Source organism: Echinococcus granulosus, assembly GCF_000524195.1.
Source record: "Echinococcus granulosus chromosome Unknown EG_S00022, whole genome shotgun sequence".
In the NCBI taxonomy this organism is placed as follows: domain Eukaryota; kingdom Metazoa; phylum Platyhelminthes; class Cestoda; order Cyclophyllidea; family Taeniidae; genus Echinococcus; species Echinococcus granulosus.
Window position 1 is genome coordinate 71689 of NW_020170402.1, and position 25943 is coordinate 97631.

A 25943-nucleotide genomic window follows, 5' to 3' on the forward strand; every position below is an offset into this window, starting at 1 on the left:
CCCTTAAGGCTCTTATCTCCTCTTAACCCCTTACAAAACGGGTACAATTTCTCTTGGCAAAATTTTGTAAACCACCCACCAACTAGTAACCACCCGAAAAATGGTACATATGTATCTGCCAAGAATTTCACAAGGACATTTTCTTACAATTCAAAGCCACAGGTTGCACAACGATTTCTCAACACAAATCTCCCACAAAATAATAAACTTGGAAAGATCAGCGCAGAGGACAAATTTGGGAGAGGGGTAATGGGAAGAGTGAGGGCAAGATGAAGGAGGATCAAGAAACGAGCCGGTAGAAATGTGCCGTTGTTAACGTTGATTCTGTTCCATAGCGAAGTGGCGTTTGTTACTATGCGCCTAAGGATGATGGTGATGGTGTTGATAAGGCGAAAATAGTTACATACTAGTTCTTAAAGCAGACGGCCTTGACCGCTAGACTCAGGGTGCTTCTACCCGTATGATCAAAGTCCCTGACGGTGAAATCGATGATTGGAAGCAGCTGAGTATCGCGGGCCTCAATGCGCATCTTAGTGGAGGTGCCAGGTTGACGATGCTGAAAGGCCAAAATATCATGGTTTAATAAAGTAACCTACTTAAGCAGAAATAAGTAGTTTTCTGACTCACTCTGCAACCGTCGTACTCAACAGTAATGCTAACATCATGCCTACGGAAAGAGCTTTCAAAGTCAATCTTTTCCATGTAGTTGGCACTAGGACCATGGCGCTTGCCCTTAGTCAGGTCAATGACTCGGCCATTGTGAGCCAGCAAAGAAGTGGCCTTGGACATATCAACATCACCAGTCTCCCAGTCCATATCGCCTCCAAAGATGGTAGTGCCCTCACAGAAGAACTCGAGTTCTTGTGTGGCGTATCGGTGCTGGATGCGCAGCAAGTTCATCTGCGTGTGTGGACTCTGATCATGGAGCTAGTTCAATGGGCAAAAGAGTGCTATTTTTAGGAGAAGAAGTAGACAGTGTGAGCAGTGTCAGAAAATCAAAACCTACATCTGGAGGGCTAATACCGTTTTCGACAAGTAGATGGCTTTGCCAGTAGTCGGGATTGCTGGAATGCGGCTTCTTGTAAGTTGCAAGATTTTCCTAAGAACAAATAAGTAATGATAGGTCAAGAAAATATATTTTAGTGTTAATCTGACTAAAACTCTCTTTCTGAAGTTACTATTGCCTGTTCCAATAAGTGATAAAATAAGTAACAATCTAATTGAGACGAAAAGAAAACAGCCTTGCCGATGCAACACCAGTTGAGAGGCAGGTTTCAAAGGATCCATCTTCGTGGAAGATGCATTCCGCCTTAACAGCGTCCGAGGATGAACCACCATTGGGATCAATCCAGTAGCTGAAAAAATGCACTATTGGTTTAGGTTTCGAGTAGAGAATAGACTTTTCCCTCCATGTGGAGACACTAAAAACCGTAGGCAATCAATGGTCAGGTGTGATAGTTAAATGATTCACAATGATTTTTTGTAAAATTTCTCCCCTAAACTATCCAATAATTGCCTGAGGTGATACTACATCTAAAATTTATACAAAGTGGTTATAAAATTACGGAAAATTATGGCAGAGGGGCCATCAAGACCACTAGTTTATGGTTATCATTCAAAGGAACGCTATTCCCAACAAAATATCTACTATGCGGTATATTATTAGGCATTTATTAGTATTTTACAAGTAAGTCTTCGCTAGCGCAGTTGGTGCAACAGAAGAGGTTATATTTAGAAAAACCTTCTTGCGATTGTCTCGCTGAAGCAGAAGTGTTGCCATGGGGCCTATTTATGTTAAAAGCACCACCTACGCCCTTCAGGTGAACAGTATATGGAGGCTTGCTAGGCGTCGAACGAAACCGATTGCAGTGCTACTCGTCTTTGACGCAGCCGAAGTGACTCTGATCAAACCACAATCCAATTAAAGCTTAGGCAGTTTTGAAGTCGATTAACTTACGTGTCATTACGAGCAAACTTGTTGTTCAGCTTAATGTCCTTGCAGCTTGGTGCTGGGTACTCCTGACTATTGCCCGATGGTTTCAGCAGACGCTGCGCCTCCTTCCATAACTTGTCAATACGTTCGAACAGGGCCTTGTTTAACTCAGGCAGGGTAATCACTATAGAAATAGATCGTAACAGGATAAAATAACTACAGAAATTACAGATAATAAATCTAACAAATCCTTCTCTTTTGTTTTTAAAATTGAATAATTGGGCATCTGGTCATCAGAATTAGTGTAAAAGCTTGACCATGTGCTTAATTCTTTGCTCTGGTTTCGCAGGCACTGAAGGCTGGGAGGCATGACTCCCGGACCATGTCAACAGCTTCAGCAATTTCTTACTCCAAAATTGCATATTCTGTTCAAGCATTATGTTTTTTTTGACTTTGGAGCAGTCTTGGGGTCGTACATTTGTGTTAGTGGTACGCAAACACAATACTAAAAAACCTATTTTGATCTCCATTCCACAATGCTGCAGAGGGGAGAGCCTGCAAAGACGCCTAGGAGGAAGATTGAAAATGACGTCTACCTTTTAGCAATTACCCCAGTTCAATCTTCTGTGGGAATGTTATTAATAGCTGAGGCCACGCTACCCATGAGCCACCTTGGGAAGTCCGCTATGGAGTTGTCTACGGTACTCTTGTGAGGATGTCAATTAAGTAAACACGCGAAACCTCCCCTGCCCCTTTATAGGCTAAGTAGGATCCAGATGGGCATTGTGAATGGGCACCTATGGAGTGAGAACAACGTAGTGGTGAGGTATAAGAGCAAAAACATATGCACATTAAACTATTTTAAGCCCCAAACCATATTAAATGAATGCTTTCAGGCCGCTGTTCTTACGGCGAAAGACAGGCATATGAGATAACCAGCACAGTTTTTTTTCCTCCACCATATTTCCCAAGGTGGTTAAAACTCCAGATCCATTGGAATCACCAAGAGAAATCATTAACTGCACACTGAGATATCTTCTCATTTCGACACAAATTCGATGCCTGGAGTGGTTAATTTGTAACTGTCTTGCCTACAGCATCGTCAACTTTTTAATGGACGACGCGAGAGGTTAACCGAGGGAAATTGCTTAGTACGACGATCAGATGAAAAGAAGGGCTGTGTAATACTGTGATTGCTTGCTTAACTCTGTTGTGGTTATGTGGGCAATCAGGGTTCCGCTATTATACTTCCACTTGGCTGCATGGTCTTTGTCAATAATATATGTTTTGCTCTATTGTTATGACTTCTTTCGACTCCAAAAAAGATTTAATGAGCTACAACGATTGCTTTGAAATCTTTTAGACTTAAAATGAAATTCTTTAGGTGCAAAATCGAATAACATTGTTAAAAGGTTGGGAATAGGAAATCTCATGTAGGTAAACTCTAATAGTCGATTGGGGCATTCATTTTAAACAACTTTTCCTAAAATGACAACTGGACACCTTAACTTCTTAAAAAATAGGAGCTTAAGTTTGACGAAGGAATAAGTGGATGGTCTTCGGCGACTATGATCTAGCTTCACTTGTCCCAAATAACCATGACTACCCCCACGAGAAAAGAATCAATCCGCATTTAAAACTGTCTGATTGAAGAAATAATGACCTAACTGCTGAGTGAGCACCGTTTCCCAAAATTTACGATTTTTTGTTAGCAAAATTACCAAATAGTGGGGCAAAACTCCATTGCTGTATGTGACTCTTCCCAAACCTTAGTGAAGATTTGATCAGATAGTGATTGAGGAAATTAAACTAGAAGTAGGCAAAAAGGGAAGCGGACGACTTATATGATTGGTGATTTTTTAAAAATAAATCTTTTATTCCTAAAGAGTTACTAAATAATAAGAAGAAAAACCGGTATCCTAAGGACTTCCCATGACGGTCCAGAGGTGAGTGATAGAGAGGGAAACTTGTCCAAGTAAAGTAGGTAAGGGAGCAAGTGAAGAGAAAAATTATTTTCAGTAGTGGATTTTAACATTAAATATTTTTAAAACAAGTTATAACAAAGTTAACATTCCCGATGCTCTCCTTGATGCATCAAATGGTAAATGACAGCACCTATCGAAATCCGATATGGTCAAAAAATAAATGTGGATTCCAAAGTTCTCCAATTCATGTTCTAGCTAAATCGGTGAAGGCTGATTAAAAAGCAAACAAAGCGATTAGTGGTCTAGAAGCACACTCCTTACCCTGGTTGGGATCGGGAGCCTGCCGACGCTTGCGACCAAGAGTGTCTTCCACATCGTTGGGTGCGTTAAGGATCTTTACCTGACCCGCGGGTCCTGGTGGACCTTGGGGTCCGGGGTCACCCGCTGGACCTCGCTCACCGCGTGGACCTTTAACGCCATTATGGAAGGTAAAAGAAGAAGAAAAGGGGACTGTATCAGCAAAGAAGGCTTGGTGCTTGGGATGCTTTAGTGCACAAAGAATGGTGGGAAAACTCGTAAGGTCGGGTCAAGCATGCAAACAAGGTTCGTGCTTCCGCTTGACCAGTACTACACTCTCTCGGTCACTTGCAATAGGTCCTTCACGGCTTACCGTGCTGCCAACTTAGCAGATGCTGTAGTGTGTGTTTCCAAGTGGTTTATTGTCAGTAATCAGTGAAGATGCTAACATAGTATTGTCAGTAAAATTTGGCATTTAGTTGTTTCAATGATCACGAATAGATTTGCGATGATATTTATCTTAGTATATGCACCCAGTGCACCTTCATGACCGCTTTTACTGATGCTTCAGAAGAAACTTATGTAGAATTGAATTAAATGTCTTTTATGCGAAAAAAAATTTTACAAATTAACGTCATCTGATGCGGATAGCTGAATGAGAACAGAGTCATAGCATAGTCACTCGAAGTTCAGGTTATGTGAGGTGATAGGTGCATTGAAAGAGTTCGAATCCTCTAAAAGGGGAATTGTTTATAAGCCACTGAAATCTAAGTAGATGAAGGGAGCGGGATCAGGGACAATGCCGCGTACTTTGTTTAGCGAGTTTACATTCAAACCAGTTCGCTTCAAGGGAGGCGAATAGCACCCCAAAATTTCTCACTGCAAAACATCTTCCAATCTTAAGCCAACATTAGAAGATGAATCCCTTGAATCCAGTTTACAAGGAGGATGAATGTGTAAGAGTCTACAAGATGCACTACCATTATTTGATTCCAGAACCTTCACTTAACACTAAGCTAATCGCACGATCCACATTCTCGTCTCACGATTAATTCCAGCTTTTTCGAATACGGTCATGATAGGAGTCTCTGGTAGACTCCACGAGGACGCTCAAATCCAAACGGCTTTGTTAATCTCAAAGAATTTGCTTAGGATCTTTAGGGCTTAACATAGGGTAATTCTATGTCACATGCCTTGTTAGTAAGCTAAATAAAAATTCCAAGTAGCACTCATTCCGTCCTCTAAATTGCGACACCATAGATGCAAACGCGGGAAAATCACAGTAGATGATTGCAATCACACCTGGTGCAAATCATGCCATTACTACAGAAAACCGTGTACCTTGCAGACCCTGGGGTCCAGACGGGCCCGTGGGACCCACGGGACCTTGTTCACCGTCATCACCAGCTGGGCCAGTCTCGCCCTTGCGACCCTCATCGCCCATTGGTCCGGGCTCTCCCTGTTTGCCCTCAGGACCCCGATCACCAGGAGGACCAGGTTCTCCCTTGGGACCTTCTGGACCGACGCTGCCTGGATTACCACGAATTCCGCGGTCACCTGTGTCACCTTTCGGACCCATGGGTCCCATTGGTCCCTACAAGATCAGGTGCAGTCATTTTATTTTATGAGCACGCTGTCTAATATCGCCTAAGTTAAACCACCATGGCTTATAATACTCCATCCCCATTGCTGATTATCCAAGGATAAACGTAATTTTTAGGAACCCCTCTTAAGTCCGCGGAGCTAAGCACTACGATTATCATTCACCAGAAGGCTCCTAACAACTGAAGCAAAGGAGTAGCCATGAAGAGCGCCAGGAATGAAGCACAAAACGTCATGAATTTAGGTTTTTGGGAACAAAACAACTTTCAAATACCTTTGGTCCACGTCGTCCCTTCTTGCCAGTACTGCCAATAGGCCCTTGAGGCCCCTAAAATGTTAAAGTAGAGGTGAGCAAGTGTGACAGACTAGAACAATAGCTTTTTTTAACATCTTGTGAACGTACAGCTTCGCCAGCAGGACCGCGTTCACCCGTCTGCCCAATGGGTCCAGCTGGACCCGGTTGACCTCGCGGACCACGCTGACCTCTATCCCCAGGTTTTCCTCTATCTCCACGATCACCAGGGGGTCCTAACTCACCCTCAGCGCCGACAGGGCCCTGAACACCCGACTCCCCGGCCAATCCTGTGGGGCCTGGTGATCCCTCTTCTCCCATTGGTCCTTCAGAACCTTGAGCCCCAGGAGGGCCTTCTTTTCCAGCAGGCCCAGGTGCTCCACGTTCTCCACTGGGTCCTGGAGCACCCATTGAACCTTTGGGTCCGGGTAGACCCTAGAACGGGTATAAAATATTAGCTTTCTAGAGATATTGCATATTACGAATTACTAAGCTATCTTCTTTTATGGCAAACTTTTTAAGAATAGTGATTAACGTATAAAATTCATGCATTGAAGCGCATTGACCCTCCTTGTGCAGAGAATTGGATCAAATGTCCCCATTTCTCCCTCATGAATATTTTGTAAATCACAATCTGCATTATAATAACTAACTTGGAGGGATAACCAATGGGACTGATAAAGACAACGCTTAAAGGGAATTGAAACAAGTTGACATTTGCTTCAACTCATTTTCTGGGCCTTTCACTCAGAGCAAGCTTTGGCCGCTCTCTTGGTGCCGCGACTTTTCATTCATTCAGCCGTTTATATGAACAGACTACCTATAAAAACTTTTTCTAAGTTTAGCATTTATTACTTGCCATGTTGGCTTACCATTTCACCGGGCGGACCAGGCGGTCCTGTCATACCGATAGGACCTGTTGGTCCCTGAGGACCACGTTTGCCGCGAGAGCCCTTGACTCCGGCCATACCGGGAAGACCATCGGAACCTTTCTTGCCCTTTTCACCACGTGGACCAATGGGACCGGTCTCACCCTTGGAGCCGGGAGGTCCGGCTGGTCCTGGGGGACCGGTAGGACCCCGCACGCCAGCAGCGCCTCCCGGACCTGCGGGACCCGGTGGACCACGGATTCCCATAGATCCTTGCGGTCCCTTGTCTCCCTGTTCACCTCGAGGACCGACTGGACCGGGGGGACCCTGAAAATTTTAATTGTGACAATGGGAACATCAAGCACCCATCCACATATAAATTTATGCTTTTCCTTTGGTTAAAATATGGACTTACAGGTGGACCTATTGGTCCAGGCGGTCCGACGGGACCGCGTTTACCGGGCAAACCTTTTGGACCTTGGGGACCAGTTTCACCTGGTTCCCCAGGTTCACCTGGAATGCCTGGGATTCCTGGAGGTCCCATTACTCCCTGTCCTCCTTGAGGCCCTGGTTCGCCCTTTAGTGGATTGGTAAATGCAGGATGCTTTTAATTTTAAGCATGAAAAGCTGCTAGCTTACTAGGTGTTCATTGGTAATTTAAATGCCTAAATTAGTGCTAGAACTGTCTGAAAAGCTAACTTACAGGTGCTCCACGATCACCTTTGGGTCCGGCTTCACCATCGGGACCTTGGTCACCCTTCTGACCATCAATGCCGGGAGGTCCCAGGGGCCCGGGCTTACCACGAGGTCCACGGACTCCCTTTGGCCCAGCCGGACCCACTGGACCGGTCACACCAGCGTCACCCTTATCTCTGTAATACAAAAGAAGCAATATAAACAATTTTGGTAATTTAATACGACTTTAATACATAAAGGTGGTGCTAACTGGTTGAATTGGTGTGACCACTAAACGTCGACTTTGTACTGTGAGCGATCCCAAAATGACTGCTGAAGGTTATATATTGCAGTTCAAAAATTAAAATATCTAGTAATCCAAACGGCGGAAACCTTTGTTTAAATGTAAGTTCCTATATACCGCTTAAATTGTGGTTCAAAATATCAACAATCATATCGCTTTAGGGTAGGACAATGGCGAAGATGCTGTACCCCATCGGATAGGTAGCTGACTCATCTTTACTGACGATTGGTCAAGCCACTGTATAATTGTTAAAATAAATGGTGGAATAACCCAGTGCTCACCCAGTTTCTCCTTGAGGTCCATCAGGTCCTCGTGCACCTTGGGGTCCAGATGGACCAGGAGGACCTCTAGGACCAGCATCTCCCCGATCACCTCTGTCCCCAATGGGACCTTGAATACCGGGCTTGCCCATATCGCCCTTAGGACCGAGCTTTCCTCTCGGCCCAGGTGGGCCTCGAGATCCACGGAATCCCGTCGGTCCGGTGGCTCCGGAAGGTCCAGGTGGACCCTGGTCGCCCTTGTCGCCCTGAAGGTGGATAATTCAGCATACTGCTTCGAACTTCTACCAATCGCTTGATAAGAGCAAAATGAGTAATTTGACAACTTACCGGCTCCCCCTCACTGCCCTCCTTGCCCGGTTTGCCAGGAGGTCCCATAGGTCCCCGAGGACCCCTGGGTCCGGGTTCTCCAGTTGGCCCCTGATCTCCAGTAGGTCCAGTTGGACCTGGCAGACCATCAGGACCAACTTCACCAGGCGGACCTCGTTCTCCAGTCTCTCCACGCTCACCAATATCGCCCGGAGGTCCGTGAACTCCTGGAAGACCCTATAAGTCCCCAAAGATCCAATTACAATTAAATAAAAACAGGTAATTTCTTCAGTTAACGCACTGTTGGTCCAACAGGACCGGTAAATCCAAGAGGTCCACGAGGTCCTGCAGGTCCAGCTGGACCCGATGGACCAATAGGGCCAGCAGAACCCTCGTCGCCACGAGCTCCGGGAGGTCCGGAGGGTCCAGGGGCTCCACGTGGACCTGCAGGTCCAGTAGGACCTACTGGACCTCGCATTCCGATTGGTCCAATTGGTCCCGCATCACCTTTTTCGCCGTCGCGTCCGATTGGACCGACCGGACCAACCGATCCTTTGGGTCCTGGAGCCCCAGCGTAGCCTGGTGGTCCCATCTGGCCTTGGGCTCCCTGAAAACGATGTTTAATCCCTCGCCTTTAAATGAGATTTTCCTCAAAAAGTGATGGTCACCAGATGTAAGGAAGAAAATACCTTTTCACCATCGGGACCATGAGGACCGGCCTGACCAACCTGGCCGCGTTCACCCTTCTCACCAGAGAGGCCTTCGGGACCGGCAGGACCTGGAAATCCACGTTCACCGGTATCGCCACGATCACCACGTTCACCGGCAACACCTGTCATGCCGGCAATTCCGGTGGTACCCTTGGGGCCCACTGGACCGCGGGCTCCTCTATCACCCTTGAAACCAGTTGGTCCCATTGGCCCAACATCACCAGGTAGACCTTCTTGACCGTCATCGCCTTTGGGACCGATATCACCCTATTCAGAAGTTAAGGTGCATTTAAAGAGTAAGTGGATTTCTCTTAGTCCTATAGCTTATTTTGAATCACCTGATTAAATGTGATAGCCGTGGCAGGCGAGCAAACACCAAGCCCATAGAGGCTTTAATCATCATTCAGCTATCTTGTCAAAGTTCTTTCAAACTCGTATGCCTTCTAACTTTTTTAAGGTTTCCCGGGCTCAACATTGCAAACAACCTGTTTTGAGAAAAAGACGACTAAAATTCTTAAAATACACTTTAGGATATCGGCATCAAAAAAAAAAAATGAACAGTTTGACAACTGTGGCAGTTCAACCTCTTCTGCAATACAAGTTATGAAATCTACTATCAAACTCTGATGTGCACTATGTCAGCACTTCCGACAGGTTGATGCCTAGCATTAACTCATTTGAAAAGTGCGATTCAAAGCTACCAATGTGGATACCTCATGCAATTGTTTAATTGGTTCAATTACTGATCCAAATGGGAGGGAAAGTGATTTAAAGAGCCTGTAATATGACTTGGGTTGAAAATTGGAATAAATCCCAACTCTGAAGCTAAGTAGTTACATTACAAGTCCTTAAAGAAAGAAATTACCTGAGCACCAGGGTTGCCGGTGGGACCAGTGGCCCCAGCCGTGCCAGTGACACCGGGATCTCCGCGACGCCCAGGCATACCGGGGATACCGCGTTCGCCTTGCGGTCCCACTACACCGGCTGGACCAGGGGGACCGGCAGGACCGGTGGGACCTACTGGACCGGTGTCACCCATATCACCCTTTGGTCCAGGTGGACCAGTAGGACCGGGGAGGCCACGAATGCCCGGCTGGCCTGGTGGACCGGCTGGACCCTGTTTGTGGAGGGGAGGAAATTAGAATTCAGCAATTAGAATCATCGAAAGTTTAGATGATCGGATTCCACGTAGATGGGAAATTTATTTTATGTAGGCGTTTTGGTGCGTTTTACTCAGAAGTTGAAAGGATTTAAATAATTAACAGGCAAAATTTGTGGTGAAGTGAACTGCAGTTGGATTTGTTAACTTTGCTGAAAGTTGCACAGGAAAAAATAGATACCATAAGCCAATAAAAAACCAAATATTTTGAAGGCCAATTACTCACCGGATACCCAGGGGGACCCTGTTCGCCGGTGGGACCGGTCTCACCCTGTCGTCCAGTGGGACCTGTGGGACCGCGTTCGCCTTGGGCACCTTTCTCACCAGGAGGACCATCCTCACCCTTGTGGCCACGGGGTCCGGGCAAACCGGGCAGACCAGGGGCACCTGGATCTCCCTTGGGACCCTGCAGTCCCGTCACACCTGGTTCTCCATCACGACCCGCACGACCCTTAAAAATGAAGCAGTGGAAAGTCACAGAACCTGCTTTAGTAATAAATTTTGCATTAATTGATCTTTTGAAAAAGTGTAAAACCGGTTTCGCCAATCTTAAATGAGCAAGACTGCCTTATGAATTGTAGCCCCAAAGGGGAAATTTCAGACAAATAGACTCACAATAGGTCCTCTAGGTCCAGGATGACCTCGTGGACCAACAGGTCCAGTAAAACCAGGGTCACCTTGAGGTCCCTGGTCACCCTTGGGGCCAGGTGGACCAGGTGGTCCTTGAGCGCCAGGAAGACCTGTCAAACCGGGCATACCGCGTGAACCTCTCAGCATCATCTAGAAGGAGATCACACACAAAGTCCTCAGTTGGAACAATGCACATAAAAATTTTGCAATAGAAGGAAACTAGTCTCTGGCGATTTATTCATTACTTCTGTGAATGAATTGTGCTTATGGGATCTTTGCTACTAGACTCTCAGTCGTTCTTCAAAGCTACAATTAAGCTATCTCACTACTCGCAAACTTTATTACGACTTCAGAAGTAGGTGAAAGGTTAACATCAGGAAAGAGCCTTCAAACACCGACTTACCACAGATTGTTGGACGGCAGCTCGGAACTGAGTCATTCTAACGTTCTCATTCTTGCCATGGGAAGGTACCGGCATTAGGAGGACGTGACCTGGCGAACCCTGGGGTCCAGGGGCGCCTGGTAGACCTGGACGGCCGTCACGACCCTGTATTTCCAAAATATTGAATGATTTGTACAAATCTTGACTGTTTATGCTAAAAGGGGAATTTTTTTGAAATACAATGTTAAATACAACATTTTATCCTACCTGAATAGGTCTCAATAAAGTCGCACATGAACACTTGAGGTATCACAAAATAAGTGTCATAAAAACTCCTACAATTACCTCATTTATTTGGGATAAAAAAATTTTGTGTCGTTAATTACCCAATTTTCCTGTAAAGAGTGAAGCATAAACTTACAGGTGGTCCCTTTGCCCCTTTAGGCCCAGGTGGACCTTTCGGCCCTTGCGGTCCCTGAAAAGCGTAAGAAAGTGGCATCAGCTTAAGGAGTAACACAGACTTCGAATTTAAAGCTTGCCATCATTAAACTTACTTGAATGTACACCTGTCCGTCGATCTGGCAAATAAGACAAAATATGTTGAAGTTCTTTTTTAGAAGAAAATCAAGTGTATTCTGTTAGAGAACTGTGAATCGTCTCCATACAATTGCTCAAGGGCAGTGACCATTCGTTTCCTACTAAACGTATGCGACAGGAAGGGGGAGTTAAGCGCACATTGTCCTAAAAGTTTTCTAATCCATCTGTACGTTTCTAACATGGCTGCCTCTGTTTGCTTATTGGTGGCATTGGCAAACTTGTTCCATAAGAAGAGTAATCCTGCTTTCTTCTGGCCCGAATTTGTACGAAAAGTGGCAGAAGGTGAGTATGTACTGTGACGAGCTCCTTAAACATAAACTCATAAATGGAATGCTTTAAATTTAGCGTTGACTTGTGGGACCTCACATTAGGAGTTTGACGCATTGGGTGGGGAACTACATTTGAGAGAGCTAAAATAGTCATTTACGTGGACACGGTGGTCTCCTTGTTGCTTTCCGGTGGACGTGTTAGGAAAAGACCATTGGAATTCAGAATACACTCGCTCTAAAATCCAGTCCGATCCTTAGCACTTCTCTCTTAATGGATCTCTCCCTGACGCAGTTTACCTAGTGAAGACGCTCACGAATGAAATAAGCAGTCCATTTATCATATCAACTGTCACAGTGGGTTGCTATTTGCTTAAGTACTTGTGTCACCAAAAGGAGAAGACTGGTGCACAACGATATCCCTTTTTAAATAATTATTTGCCCACGCCAGTCTTTACATTCTTCTCCTAATCAGCATTGTCATGAATTAGGGGGAATTGGACTACAGTCACCTACCTCTTCAAAAGCGCCCTCCTGAGCCATCATAACATCACGATTATTCATTTGCTCCAAGTGGGGACAGACTTCAAGCAGGCGTAGGTGATAGCTGTAGGCTTGCTCAGGATCCGGTGAAAACATGAGATCGCCAATAACGGCCTGTGAAAAATTACCGAGTTCAATATATACGTAGGACGAATGCTGCTCAGGGGAAATGAGTAACACCGCTTACATCCCGAGAGCCTTGACCCTCTTGGCCGTGCAAGAGGAACACTTTTCCATCGCTGATGGCTGAGGGATCTGAGTTGCTTCGATGCAGAGTAGTGTATTCCTGCTCTACACCGTTTAACATCAACACTAAGGTATCACCCTTTACGCTCAGAGCGATCGAGGACCAACTAGATTGGTTTGGAAACAAAGGCTAAATTTTTGCAATAAGATGTATATAGCTCAAGTAATCATAACTATCACCCACAATTTTGTCTACTAGAGATTAAAATTTGTCTATCGGACAGTATTTAAAATCTGACTTTCTCTAAGTTAACTGGTTTTAAACACAACGAAGTTGATTTGTGGCAAGTGGATGAAGATCAACCAGAAAATATCCCGATAGTGACTTATAAGTAAAAAATATGATCTGCTATACAGCTAAAATCTGCTTTTATGCTTGTAGGCAAAAGCGACTGATAAAAACTTACTCAATTGTAGCTATTTTCGACTATTCTTTAAGGAAACGGGGCTATTGTAATGATTCTTGTGCTAAGGGTCTCTCATCTCTTTTTTGCAGTTTAAAAAGCGTAAGTTTTAACTAGTATGCTTGATGATATCGTCAGAGGTAACCTGGACCCTACAGTGATGGTGGCTTTGCTGATCGCAGCCCAACAGAATGAGAAGGCTAATTTTACCGACTAGATATTAGATCGAAATTTTGTACCGAAACCATTCCATATGAAGGGCTGTTTAAAAAAGCCATTGAAATCGTACCAACTTCTGATCAACTCCCAGATCTCCAGCTAAACAAGTTTTTAAACTACCACCTAAAATGCCTTATGTGTATCGTTCAGCAATGTAATCAAGTAATTCTACTCACCCATCACCAGTCAGAGTGTGATTTAGGCGAATTGTGTTGACAACTTCTGGAGTCTCCGACAATTTAAAGACGAGTTGACTGTCCAAAGTGAGACTCAAGATCTCTCCATCCGAGGCATCACGGACTTCCAGTAGGGTCTGAGGTCTGCCAGAGGTGTCCACTTTCACCAGGCCCATGATGGAGAAGGCGTCTGGGAGGCCGTCTAGCAGTGAGGAGTAAAGTTAGTGTTAGACGGAAACAAGGGTACACGCGCAGACTAAGGCTGCCTTATAGTAACCCTCACCAGGAAAGAAGGTCTTTGCGGATCTAGAGAGCTTGTCACTAGCCACATAGGAGAAGGCTGCTCCTACATTGTCACAAGCGCTGGCGTGTTTCCGCACGCTGGAACCCACTAGTTGATCGAGTTTGAATGCAGTGACAAAATCCACACTTCCTTGAAAGGACAGAAGATAAGTCGTAGTAGACAAATCCGAGTGATTTTGCAAAGCAGAAATAAGTACATAGCGAGATCTAAAGAGCTTCTCAAAGTGCGTGTAAGATATTTGCTGAAAGAAATAACCTTGTGGAGGGAATGATACGGTGAGCAAACATGGTCGGTTAATAATGGTTGTTTAAGTCCCTGCTAGAAATACAAATTCCGGACACACTTAGGTAAGACCTTTTTTCTTCAATGGGATTTTTAACCCAAAACACCAAACAATTCAATTACTGGCCCCTTTGTGTTCTAGAAATACCAAATTATCAACCTTAATCCGATATCTAACTACCGACCAGGGAGGATATGGCGCTAAATTTATAGCATGTACTCAAACTTAAGCAGGCTATGGCATTATTTGCTTAGAATTTGCCATTTTAGGCCATAAATAATAAAAAACTTCCCCTTACCACTTAATTAATAATCAGGAGTCAAATTGTTGGACCTGCGTCCATGTTCAGATCCTTCGAAATGCTACTCATGACTAAGTAGTATAAGCGAATAACCTCTTAGATGAGTCTGGAAGTTCAAATACCTTCAGAGCCACCTGTTACCTGCTATCAGTCGCAATTAGTTTTCCAGGGAATGAATTAGTCAATGCAAGGTAATGTAAGCAATAACTGAAACAAAGTCAAAATTCAGTAGAAACCAGTATCGGCCTCAAAAGGGAGCATATCATCCATTATGCTCCTAAACAGCACCCATTTGTTTTCAATCCTTACATTATAAAATGCCAGTTGAAGCTAATAGAAGCAATGAGAGCTTGTCTGCTTAACAACACAGATTAAATTTAGTCGGAGAGTTGCAGAATCATCTCGTCAAATTCTTTACATGCCATTTGAGGAGGGTGCGGTATGTGGTAGCAGAACGCGTCTCCACGAATGAATGGTGGAAACGACGTTCTCAGTGTTAAATTACTCCTTTTAGGGTGCAAAGATCCTCAATTTTCAGTAGTGAGTATTAAAAAACTAAGTTACAATGATCATATCATGTCTAAAGTGAGTTCTTAATGTTGGAGTTGAGAGTTAAGCAGGTGGATTCCACCTACTTCCATTAACAGAGGAAATACAATAAGCTTCTAGGAATGTTAATTTGTTCTCTACCTCTTTCATATCGTGTATTTAACCTTGTTCTCCGGCTAATCGAGTAGTGATGAGATTTGGCTTCTAAATCACAATGTCACAGTTCTGAGGCATCACTTCAAGTGGAAGTATTTAAGAGTACAACTTTAGAGGGTCAGTTATGCAGCTTAAAATGGAATGTCTACTTTCTGGATACTGCGAATTTGCTCCGGATTACGTACACCTTATGAAACAGTTCTACCTTCCCCACTTATTTCTGTTATAATTGCAGAATTAGGTAGTTAAATTAGAGAGAGGAGATGCTGATAAGCTCGGAATAGTTCCTGCTTTCCTAATAAACAGAAATATTTTCACATTTAAAACATCTGGGAAGTCGAGGAATTAAACTAGATGAAAGGTTAGACAAACTCAAAGTGGAGGAGATAATGAGGAGCGGAATGCCTACCTGGCGGCAGTTGGCTGCCATGAGGAGATAGTTCCAAGGCATTGACGCAGCCGAGGGCTGTGAAGAGCAGAATCAGCAGCGCCCTCAGCCGAGGTTGCAACATCCTCGGAGTTCAGCAGCGCCGTATGCGGTGTGCTTCTGCGTTGCTGCCGTCGTGTGCCCTCTCCGAGACTCGAGATTTCACCCACGCACGCAAGCTAGCCTCCTTGCCTCAGTGTATGTGTGCGGCACTCGACTTCCCCCATCCCACTCCATTGGTTGGAAGTGGCGCGTGCAGACACACATGCATGCGATGCGCGCGAAATTGGAGGGTGCAGTTCGAGCGATCGATCCGCGGTGACGGAAGACCGCTGCTGTTGCTACTGTCGTAGTTGTTCCAATTGATCTCAAGTTTGTCATACCGGATCCTAACTATCAATGCCTTGATACTTGAATCATTTGGGCCTGGATTTTAAGGATTGACCCAAGTCGTTTGACTGACTTTTTCTAACTTAGCAGCTGACGAAATCAGTCGGGTAGCTCCTATAAAATTTATTTGATGGTAAGGAGGAACTACTTAGGGTTATGTGAGGTTAGTTCTCACTGCTTACGCATCACGAAGCGGGCTAGATGAAGGAGACGATAATGACATGTAAGTACTCAACTTAAATCTGGTGGGTTGGGGAATGCTGCAAATGTCTTTTAACTTAAAATAATTGGCCGATGTTTAATTTCTTGAAATGAAAACACTTTGAGCGTCAAATTTATGCTAATTTACTAAAAGAACCTCTCTAACTCCAAGTAAATGAAGAATAATGTATTCTCCCCAAGATATCACAGTTTTACTATATTTTCCCGCTCTTGCCGTTTTTTGGTATGTCAAACAGTCAATGCCGTTTCGCTTAGACCATGAGCTTGATCTAAGTTGACGTATGGATCCATTTAATTATGACAAATTGTTCGTTAAATTTAATAACTCTAGTTAGAATCTTACCAAGGAGGTGGTATACGACTTGCCGATCCTAAGCTACACTGATTAGCTGCTTACTATTTTGGTTTGATATTTTGAAATTTAATGCCTCAAAATTCAGAGTAATATCTTATCAAATGCATTGTTAGTCAAAAAGTGTCAATCAGTGGCGTAAATCCCTAAGCTCACTTGTAATGCAGCTGTATGAGCCAATCAGCTACCGGGCAGCAGCGAAATTGGGTCACCCCTTCTAATTGGTGTGTGCCTCCACCAGCGACCCAGATAAGACCAATAGAAATTACCAGAAATATGTGTGTCAGTAGGCTGAGATAAGAATACGTCTTGTGGTTTATTTAGTTCGTAATCACAGCGGCAGGAGGGCGCTAAGAGAATCGTGGATTTTTTGTGCCATGAAAACGCCTGATGATGTTAAATATCCCGCGTGGAGGATGCTGCTAATGTGTATTTGGGTGGGGAAACTTGTTTATAAAATGCAGCGAATCTGGACTTTTGCAGATTTGATGTTTTCGCCGGGCAAGAAGTGCCCATGTATACGCTACCTCCATGAAATTAAAAAATGACGTGTCTGTTGAAGCATTTTATCGATAACTTGAACATTTTGTGGACCTGTAATGTGTACTACTGAAATTTTAAAGATTTTTAAACTGGTTAGGATTAAATATTTTAACCATGAAACACTTAAGGAGGAAAACGCATTTTATGTATTTTTGATGACACATCAGTTTTAAAAGAGAATGGGTCTTATTCAACTGTTACTTTAGCCGATAAACCCACTTTGTGGGATCTTTTATTCGTATTTTCCTTTGCAGTTTATCTTAGAAAACAGTTATTCTAAGTAAAAATTAAGTTGGTTAGGTTGCTAACCTAACAATTGGGATACTTGTGTGCAGCTTATACCTGCTTATAACAGGTAGATTCCGTTTACTGTCAGGATGTCAGAGGACAACCGACCTCCTTAGCTATGGCCATGTTTTCCTCCATAATGCAATAACCCAAATCTTCTCCGAAGCCAAAAGAAGGCACGATAATAGGACAGAATATGTATTCCTGACGTACAGATGGGTTAGGGGAAGCGGCACTGCCTCAGCCTGGAGGTTATGCTGCTTAGCAGAGGTACAAAATACCCGTGTAAGCAAAACAAACTTGTTTGTAACGCGACATGATTTTGTGCAACCAGCTGTTGTATACCGATAAGGAAAGTGTCACACATTTGTGGCGCTATGATCGTATCCGAAAATTGGTGTTCAGCAAGTTTGTGAAATAATGGGGCGAATGTGGCACCTCCTCTTGCCATATTATTTAATCCATTCTGTTTGATTGCTTAAACTCAATTCCTACTCAACACTTGTCAGTACCACGAAAAAGAGAAGGCACTAGAATTTTTGGTCAATTTTACATAATTTTTCGTAGAAATTCCATGTTCCTATGCTCATTTTCTACTGATCTATTTACAAGTAGGCGTAACAAGTGAATATGAACTGTAATTGGTTTCCTCATTATAAGCTTAAAAGATACTGAATCACGTTATTCTTGTCTATATCAGGCATGACCGGTTTTTTTAAGCAACTTTTCTGTGAAGCCAGTGGAATCCACACACATTAAAACAATCAGCGAAAGAGGAAACTTAGCGGAATTTTCAAAGCACCTCGCTGCAATGGCTACCCATCTCTTGTAGGTCCTTGTTTACACCCAAGCATAGACAGATACGTATCCTCGACCATGGTTCCTAACATTTCTTTCTCTTTCACGGTCCTCTCATCATAAAATGACTATCAAATGTGGTAGACGTGATTACAGCTTGTGTGCTCTACGATAAGACGTTAATTTGATTGCAAAATGTCGAAAATGTTTTCTTTAGAAGCAGCCAAGACTAGTGAATCTGTTGGAAGAAACTTCTGCATATTACTAGACATTGCGTTACCTTTTATACCATAGCGTAAATCTTACCTTTTAAATGTAACTTTTGAAATGGGGAGGTGATGCCTCTCCATATTCACCCTCCGTGTTTCCTCCGTATTTCTGCAGGCAACTGTCACCTGAACTTGTAAGCTAACAGTCATTTCTGGGAATAGTAAGTTTTGAAGGCAAGGTCTTGCCTTATTGGGGCATGAAGATGAACTAGAAAGCGAATGTAAAGTCACTGGGCTATGTAGTACTTTGACAGAACTTCTGGGCAGGCAACAGAGGAGGTGACTCTTCTTGAACCCTCGTGTTGGTGAAATAACTCTTTCTAAGACAGGTCATTCAAGGAATAAGAACCAAAGTTGGTGTTGGTTTATTTCCATGACAACCTACCCTTTTCAGTGACCTCAGACTCGACTATTTTAACACAATTTAAAAATTTCTTTTGCTGCCCAAAATGACATTACAAATGGTCTGTGAATCAACTGATAAGGTAGACTTCTAACGAAAAATGAAAGTGACTTCCGTCATCACAATGTTAAACTAAGGGTACTCCACTGATAAAATTAGATTTTCATTGCAAAGGAAGCAAAAGAGGATGCATAATTACTGCCTCTCATCAATTCCTCCCCTTCGCTTCTTCATCCTTTGCACGCCCCCAGGCTGTCTTTCGTCTCATTTGTCCCTTGTTCCTCATCCAGCTGTCAAAACGCTTGAAATGTGTTAACTCATAATCACAAAGGCGAGGCAGGAGGTGATGCTTGTATTAGTGGTGGTGGTGATGATGGTAAATGAACGAGTTAGCGCATTCCTAGTCTTTTTTCTCCCTATTAGGTAGGGCCTTTCTACATCGACACCTACGCGCGTATAGACCTCCACTAGCATCGGAGGTCTTGTTAACTGTAATTACTCTGTCATATCTAATCTATCAACTGCTGGGGTGCAGAGGGGGTGGGCAACGGACTAATTTGTCCATCAGGCTGGGGCGAATGGGAGAGGACTTGCCTCACTCAGAGGAGAGCAGGCAGGCAGACGGATAGATCCCGTGCTTATCAGCAAAGCATGCTTATTGAATTACCTGGCGCATATACTACTAAATAGTAATGCCGATATTTCCAGGTCATTTAATGCCTTTCTTAAATTCTGGAGGATCAACAAAGAAATAAGAAAGAGGCATATTTTTTCGAAGAACTACTGACTTGAAGGCGATTCCGTATTTCAAATAGGTTCGGTGATTTATGTATTTTGAGGAAAAGATCAGACTACGATACTATTGAATAAAATGGATTTTGTTTACAAGCTGTTCCATCCCTTCTCCTCTTAGCCAATTTTTAATGTGCGCGTGCGCACGAGTAAACGAAAAGTTGGCTTATTTTTCAGGCAGTTCTAATAAGTCGCCTGTTCTTCAAGTAGCACCAGTCAGAAGTGGATCACCCATTAAAAGAGCAGCATTTTTATCTACTTTATTGCAAAATCTCCTGGCATTAAATGCTGTAGGTGGATTATTTATTTATCAATTCATTTTGGTTTTACGGTAACCAAAGACTCCTCCCTTGTACTTCTGCTGGACGCCATGGCCTTTGGCACATGCCAGTAGCCTTCAGCCCTTCTGTACATAGACAGTGCATATTCCGATCCAATATTATACCTTCTTTCGACCTTAGAGAAGACCTGGGCCGCTACGTTGGTAGCAGTGTAAAGCGAACCCGATTTTAAAGTACAACTACCTTGATCTCCTTTTCAGAATGCTAAACCTTAGCACGGCGGAAAAAGAGTATATGCTTCAGGTGGAAGAATTTGTAACGCCCCCCAATAGAAGGGTTAATATTGACGTCTACCTTGACCTACTACTCCAGTATTGTGTCCTGGAGGAAAGTGACGCTATCCGCATACCATCTGGAGAAGCTCGTTACGGGGCTGTATACAGATGTCAAATAAGTAAACACGAGATTCATCCTCTACCTCCATACAAGCTGGATGAAACCCAAATAATTATTTCAGTAATTAATGAAGTGAAGACAAAGTGGCAAGGAGTAATAGATGCAAACCCTTAGTCCCAGGAAGCTACTTAGATCCCGTCCTCTATTAAATGACTTCTTTTAGGCCAGTATTCCTACGACGAGCGTTGAACATGCGGAGTGGCATGTGCATTCCCCTTCCTCCATTACAATTCTCAAATGGGACTAAATCCCGAACCCATTGGAATTGCCAAGAGAGGCTAGTAATGTTGCAGTCAGATACAATCTCTGTTGCCCTCAAATTCGCTGGCTGGACGGACAGCTAGTATGTGTTTCCTTACGGCGCCAACTACGTTGTGATGAGTGGTGAGAGATGTTGACCAAAGAGAGGGTCGGGAACGAAGCTCAAATGAGGAAAGGAAGGGCTATGTAATGCGGGCACTGAAGCTTCTGCCGCTGTGCCTCTGCCGGGCGGCCCGGACTCTGAGCCATGCCAGTAGCTCTCCCTGCCCTTCCGTGAGTGTGCAATACACATTCTGTCGGAACATTTTGTTTCCTTTCGTCTTCCGAAATTCATGGGGAGTTATTTAAAGAACGTATGCAGACAAACAAATTAAACTTTATATGAGCAAGCGTTAGACTAATATAGTTTAAATAAACTGGCTTTGGAATAATTTATGCCAGGTAAATAAACTATGATTATGAATAATTTAGAAGATGACCATTACATAATGGACTTATTTAGTACTAATTTTGTTAGACATTATCCCCGAGCTATTTCTTTATATTTTTTGAAGGGTAGATCCAGCAAAGTGCAATTTTGGTTCCTTTTTTTAAGACCCATGCATTTGGCTATTTGTCAACGATATTGCTGAACTATGTGATTTTTGGAATCAAAATGAACTGCTTATTTATGTCAACAGTGTATGTACTAAAGAAAAAATGAACATAATGACTAGAGCCGGCCTTTAGGATAGTGAGTTAACTAAAACATTCTGCAACTCGTTAATCCTAATGAGTATCTTCAAGTAATATGTGTGCATTACCAGCTTCAAAGGAATAACTAAAGAACGGAAAATGCATCTGGTCTTGAAAAGGGTTATTTGCCCCTTGCTTTTTTATTTATAATTGCCAAAGAACTTACTTGGAGGTAAATTACCATAACGGTGCATGGCCGCTAAAAAAACTGACAAATAAAGTTCCCTCTTACGCACACTTTTATGGGCCATATAAGTGGGCAAATCGTTTTGGTAAAGGAATTTGCTCAGGATGTTTGGAAATTTACATCCAGAATGCAAGTGACCTGAAAGGGCGAACTACCGATGGTTTACCAACTCGATGTTAAATATTTGCTAAGGTTCCTTTTAAAAATTTCGCAAAAAAGACGTTTTACCATTTCTTAAATATGAAGCACATGATTCCTTGCTCCGAAAGAGGGTCCTTTGGTGCTCGGGCTCGCCTCTAAAGACGTCACGAGGCATATGAGTTTGGAAGTAACAACATCAGAAATGACCAGAAGGACTTGCAGTATGGCTCCAGTTATCAATTGCATTCCTATAGAACACGGAAATGGGGTAGTTAGGCTTCGCCACAGATCCTCCCATCCGCAGCATATGTCCTTCTTCCTTCACATTAAGGTTTAGCAGTTAGCAATGGAAATAGCCATTGTTTTATGGGATCAAGTTTACAATTCACTGCCACAAATATGACTATCCTGGACTTCCTTAAAGACAGAAAAAGACATAACGATGGTAGAATGCTTATTCTCGACATGTCGAAGGGTTAGGGCTATTGGCACTTATCGAAAGTACAAAGCCCCTGACCTCTATTGTCCGCTTAACCAAAAGAAAACGTTGGAGATATGCCAGCTCTGTGACTAAAACAATTAAGCATATTATTAAAAGCGCGCAGCATTTTTAGGTTTAACTACTTTTCTGTTCAGTTCAGTAGTTCCTTTTAAACCCTGTAAACTACAGTACTGTGATTAAAATCCAGGCATATGTTTAGAGATGTTAAACCATTTCTTCATAACAATGACAAGTTAGTTTCCGGATTGTTTTAATTGTGACAGGTCAGCTGCTGCCAGTTATGGTGTTTCCTCGGAAGTGACAACATTTTCGCTTTTGTAGGAGAAGATAGTAAAGATATGTCTGTGAAACGGATTAAATATGATTGTAAATTTAGAGCAAATCAACAAAAAGCTATTTAATGGGATGAAGAAGGCAGACAAAGACATAGTTTAGGCGATCAAAAGCCAAAATGCACGAAGCCGGAGACAAATTAATAAATCTCTCGTAAACCTCCTAATTTTTTTGAGGAGTCGGTGAATAGCCTTTCATTTTTTTATGCATCAAAAAGAAATGGGTTGGGTGATTCAAAGATTACAGATAAAGGATATGCAAATGGCTGAATCTCTTAATACTCGTCGTTTTGGTTGCGCGGGCACCTTGATTGTACTTCTGCTGGGCGGAATGTCCTCCGTGTTGTCAGTAACCTCCAGTTCTCCTGTACGTTGACAATACGGATTCTGCCGAAGAAGTGCATTCTTTCTTTTTCATGTAGGGCTCAGGGGGTGTAGCTACGCTGGAAAGATGGAGTCCTCTCTGAGGACATTAGAGGTGGGCCATTGATAGAGGTAACCAACGGATCTTGAGGGGTCAAAACGTGTGTTGGTTTGAATTCTCCACTATGTTAGCTACCATCTGGAGTAAAATTAATCCAAAGGACAAAAGGTACCACACATTACGATTAGCTAATCTCCGTTAAATGTGATGTATTTTATCATTCAGTATATTTCAAGAGCACCGTAATTACTCGGGCCATAGCAGCACTAGGTTGCTTTGTTTGCTTTGTGTGCACCTCAACCAGTTTATAATCTCATCTCAGCTTTTGGCTGTGAGATTTAAACAATTACGCTTATTCTTCTAAAATATACCGCCGACTAATTTCACCTATCCTTATCAGATTGTTTATTCATGAATCAGAGGGGTCGTGCATATGGGAATACTTAAATAATTTAACCAAAAAATATTTTTGGAGTAAAATTCAGCTACTCATTTTACCCTAATCAAAAGGTTTTGAAAATATGTATTTAGTTTTCGAATCCTATTTACTCACAGAGTCGACCCTCCTTTTACTACCTTATGCAACACTTCGACGCTGAGGTAATAGTGCATAATTAAGCGCCTGGAGTCTTCCCTGAAGTCGAATGAAGACATAATACTGGGGCAGAATACGCATTGTCGAGGTACAGAAGGGATGAGGTGAGGCTACTAAAATGGCCCAGGGGTTATTCCGCCCACCATTGGCCACCATAATGTAATCTGTGTTTTGAAAAAGGATCACAAGCTAGCCGCTCTAGTCATCGAATTTACAGGCAATAGGGGAGATATCTGACAGCAAAGTCACCTATTTTCTCTGTTCACTTCTATTGGATCTAGAGTTTTGCTCTGTTTTGGGACTGTATTGGAAGAAGGGAAACGTGCTGGCCATGTCATATATCCATTGCTAATGGTAAGAATACTGATTTAAAAACAGAGTTATTTAATAAAGGATGTTCTATAAAATAGTTTCATTGGGATAAGGTTTTGCGTCTGTTTCTTCTTGTCACTTCGCTCTCACTTAAGTATTGCACAGCTATATGCCTCTCTGAGTTGTATCAATCTAGTTGGTAGGTGCCGTAGACAGCTCTATAACAAACTTTTAGAGGGTTCAAAGCCAGCGTCACTTAGGTTTTTAACAGCATTCCTGCACAATACGAAACTAAGGTAGTTGTCGAAGGTGGAGTTCACTCCCTCACCTGTTAAGGGTCATCATAGACATTTCCATCCCCAGCATCTGCCCTTCTTCCCTCATGATAAGGTTAAGCATTCAGTAATAGAAGTCAGAGTAAATGTGCTTTCGCTTTTTGCTAGTACCAATATCTCTTTTTAAAATGAGAGATCATAGTACCGGAGTAAAGTATGTATTGCCGACGTACAGAAGCACTGGGAGGACTGTAGGCATGGTTTGGAGGCCAGTAGCCCAGCAAAAGTAAGAAGGTTGAGCCTTAAGTGCTCAAGAAACTAAAAAGAAGAATTAGCCAATCTGTACAAATTTTATATATTGATCTCCACAAGTGACTCCTGTCTACATTTTTTAATTTAAACATTGCTTCTCTTATAGTCTACCTTTAAAAGTTTATTTACCGCCATCTGAGGACTCCAGTCACACTTTCATAGGTCGATTAACATCAAATTTTGGTGCGTTGAATTTTACGCTGCATTGTTTTTGACAAGTCACTAAAAATATATTATTTTTGGGCCACCTTTACCAACCAGTCATAGGCAAGCTTAATATTTTAGAATTGACTTCGGTTTGTCGTCGTCTAAAGCCTTTAATAACTTCCTGACAATATGAAGAACAAAGCTGCTTTAGAATTCAATAAAGCTTTTCGACGTTTTTGCCTTTCAAATACTACCACAACTTTCCAACTTTATTAGCAATCTGCTTTAAAGTTCATAATAATTTTTAGCTAAACTTCTTTGTTTTCAAGTACTGCCTGATCTTTAAATCGTCTTCAGCTAATAGACACCATAAAATCAACAGTTCATGCTAATAGTTAGGTGGAAATCCACAAGGGGGATAACCACGAAATCAGCTGTAGCAGCGGGAGCTTTAACGCTGCTCCTGTGGGCAATAATGATCAGGATAAACTTGATCCATTTGTTTTGTATGGGGAAACCGCAAGTAAACATAATTTTCCCCTTACCGACCCACCCTCCTAGCTGCCACCCCACTAAAGAGCTAATCTCCGAGCTAATCAGTATTATCATCATCATCATTGCTGGCAGCAGCGAGCAGGCGAGGTGTAGAGGCTGAGGTGGGTTGGGGTGGGCGAGATCACAAACAGCAACGCAATTAGCACACGCGTGTTTACCTCCACCGCCGCCTCCTGTCAACCTGAATAGGTGGTATTGCCTGAAAACCCCACTGAGTGCACCGCCCCTTCTTATCGATAATTGTAATCACATTCATCCGCACGCCACTCCACGCCACACATCATAATGCACGCGAATCCTCTTTGCAGTAACTGTAGTGGCGGTGGCGTGGAGGGAGGTAGCGAGGCGAGGCATTGAGTGAATGGAGGATTGAAGTTTGCGATAATTAGCGCGTTTTCAGCCTTCCCATTCTCCCTTCGCCTCGCTTCGCTTCTCCGCTCCTCCCCTACTCGTCCCCTCCCACATACACGTGTGCTTGAGCGTGAGCGCGTCTTATCATTGACGCCATCATTACCGCGAAAGGTGAGGTTGGGGG

General features: G+C 43.2%; 1 protein-coding gene across 1 annotated transcript; it reads right to left on the reverse strand. All coding sequences in view use genetic code 11, as the record gives it.

Annotated features, from left to right (window-relative positions):
• Positions 1-312: 312 nt before the first annotated feature.
• On the reverse strand, positions 313-15921 carry EGR_03871 (Collagen alpha-1(XXIV) chain; the record flags this gene model as incomplete). The annotated part of the gene is made up of 28 exons (XM_024493120.1): positions 313-360; positions 434-556; positions 628-927; positions 1007-1099; positions 1256-1421; positions 1958-2117; positions 4180-4326; positions 5497-5749; positions 6032-6085; positions 6161-6484; positions 6922-7245; positions 7334-7495; positions 7622-7790; positions 8179-8423; positions 8506-8721; positions 8786-9091; positions 9174-9461; positions 10060-10311; positions 10580-10804; positions 10969-11133; positions 11387-11530; positions 11787-11840; positions 11920-11943; positions 12745-12885; positions 12959-13124; positions 13817-14018; positions 14100-14249; positions 15819-15921. 28 exons carry the CDS (start codon positions 15919-15921, stop codon positions 313-315), a joined length of 5004 nt encoding a protein of 1667 aa, XP_024352392.1.
• Between the last annotated feature and the right edge of the window lie 10022 nt (positions 15922-25943).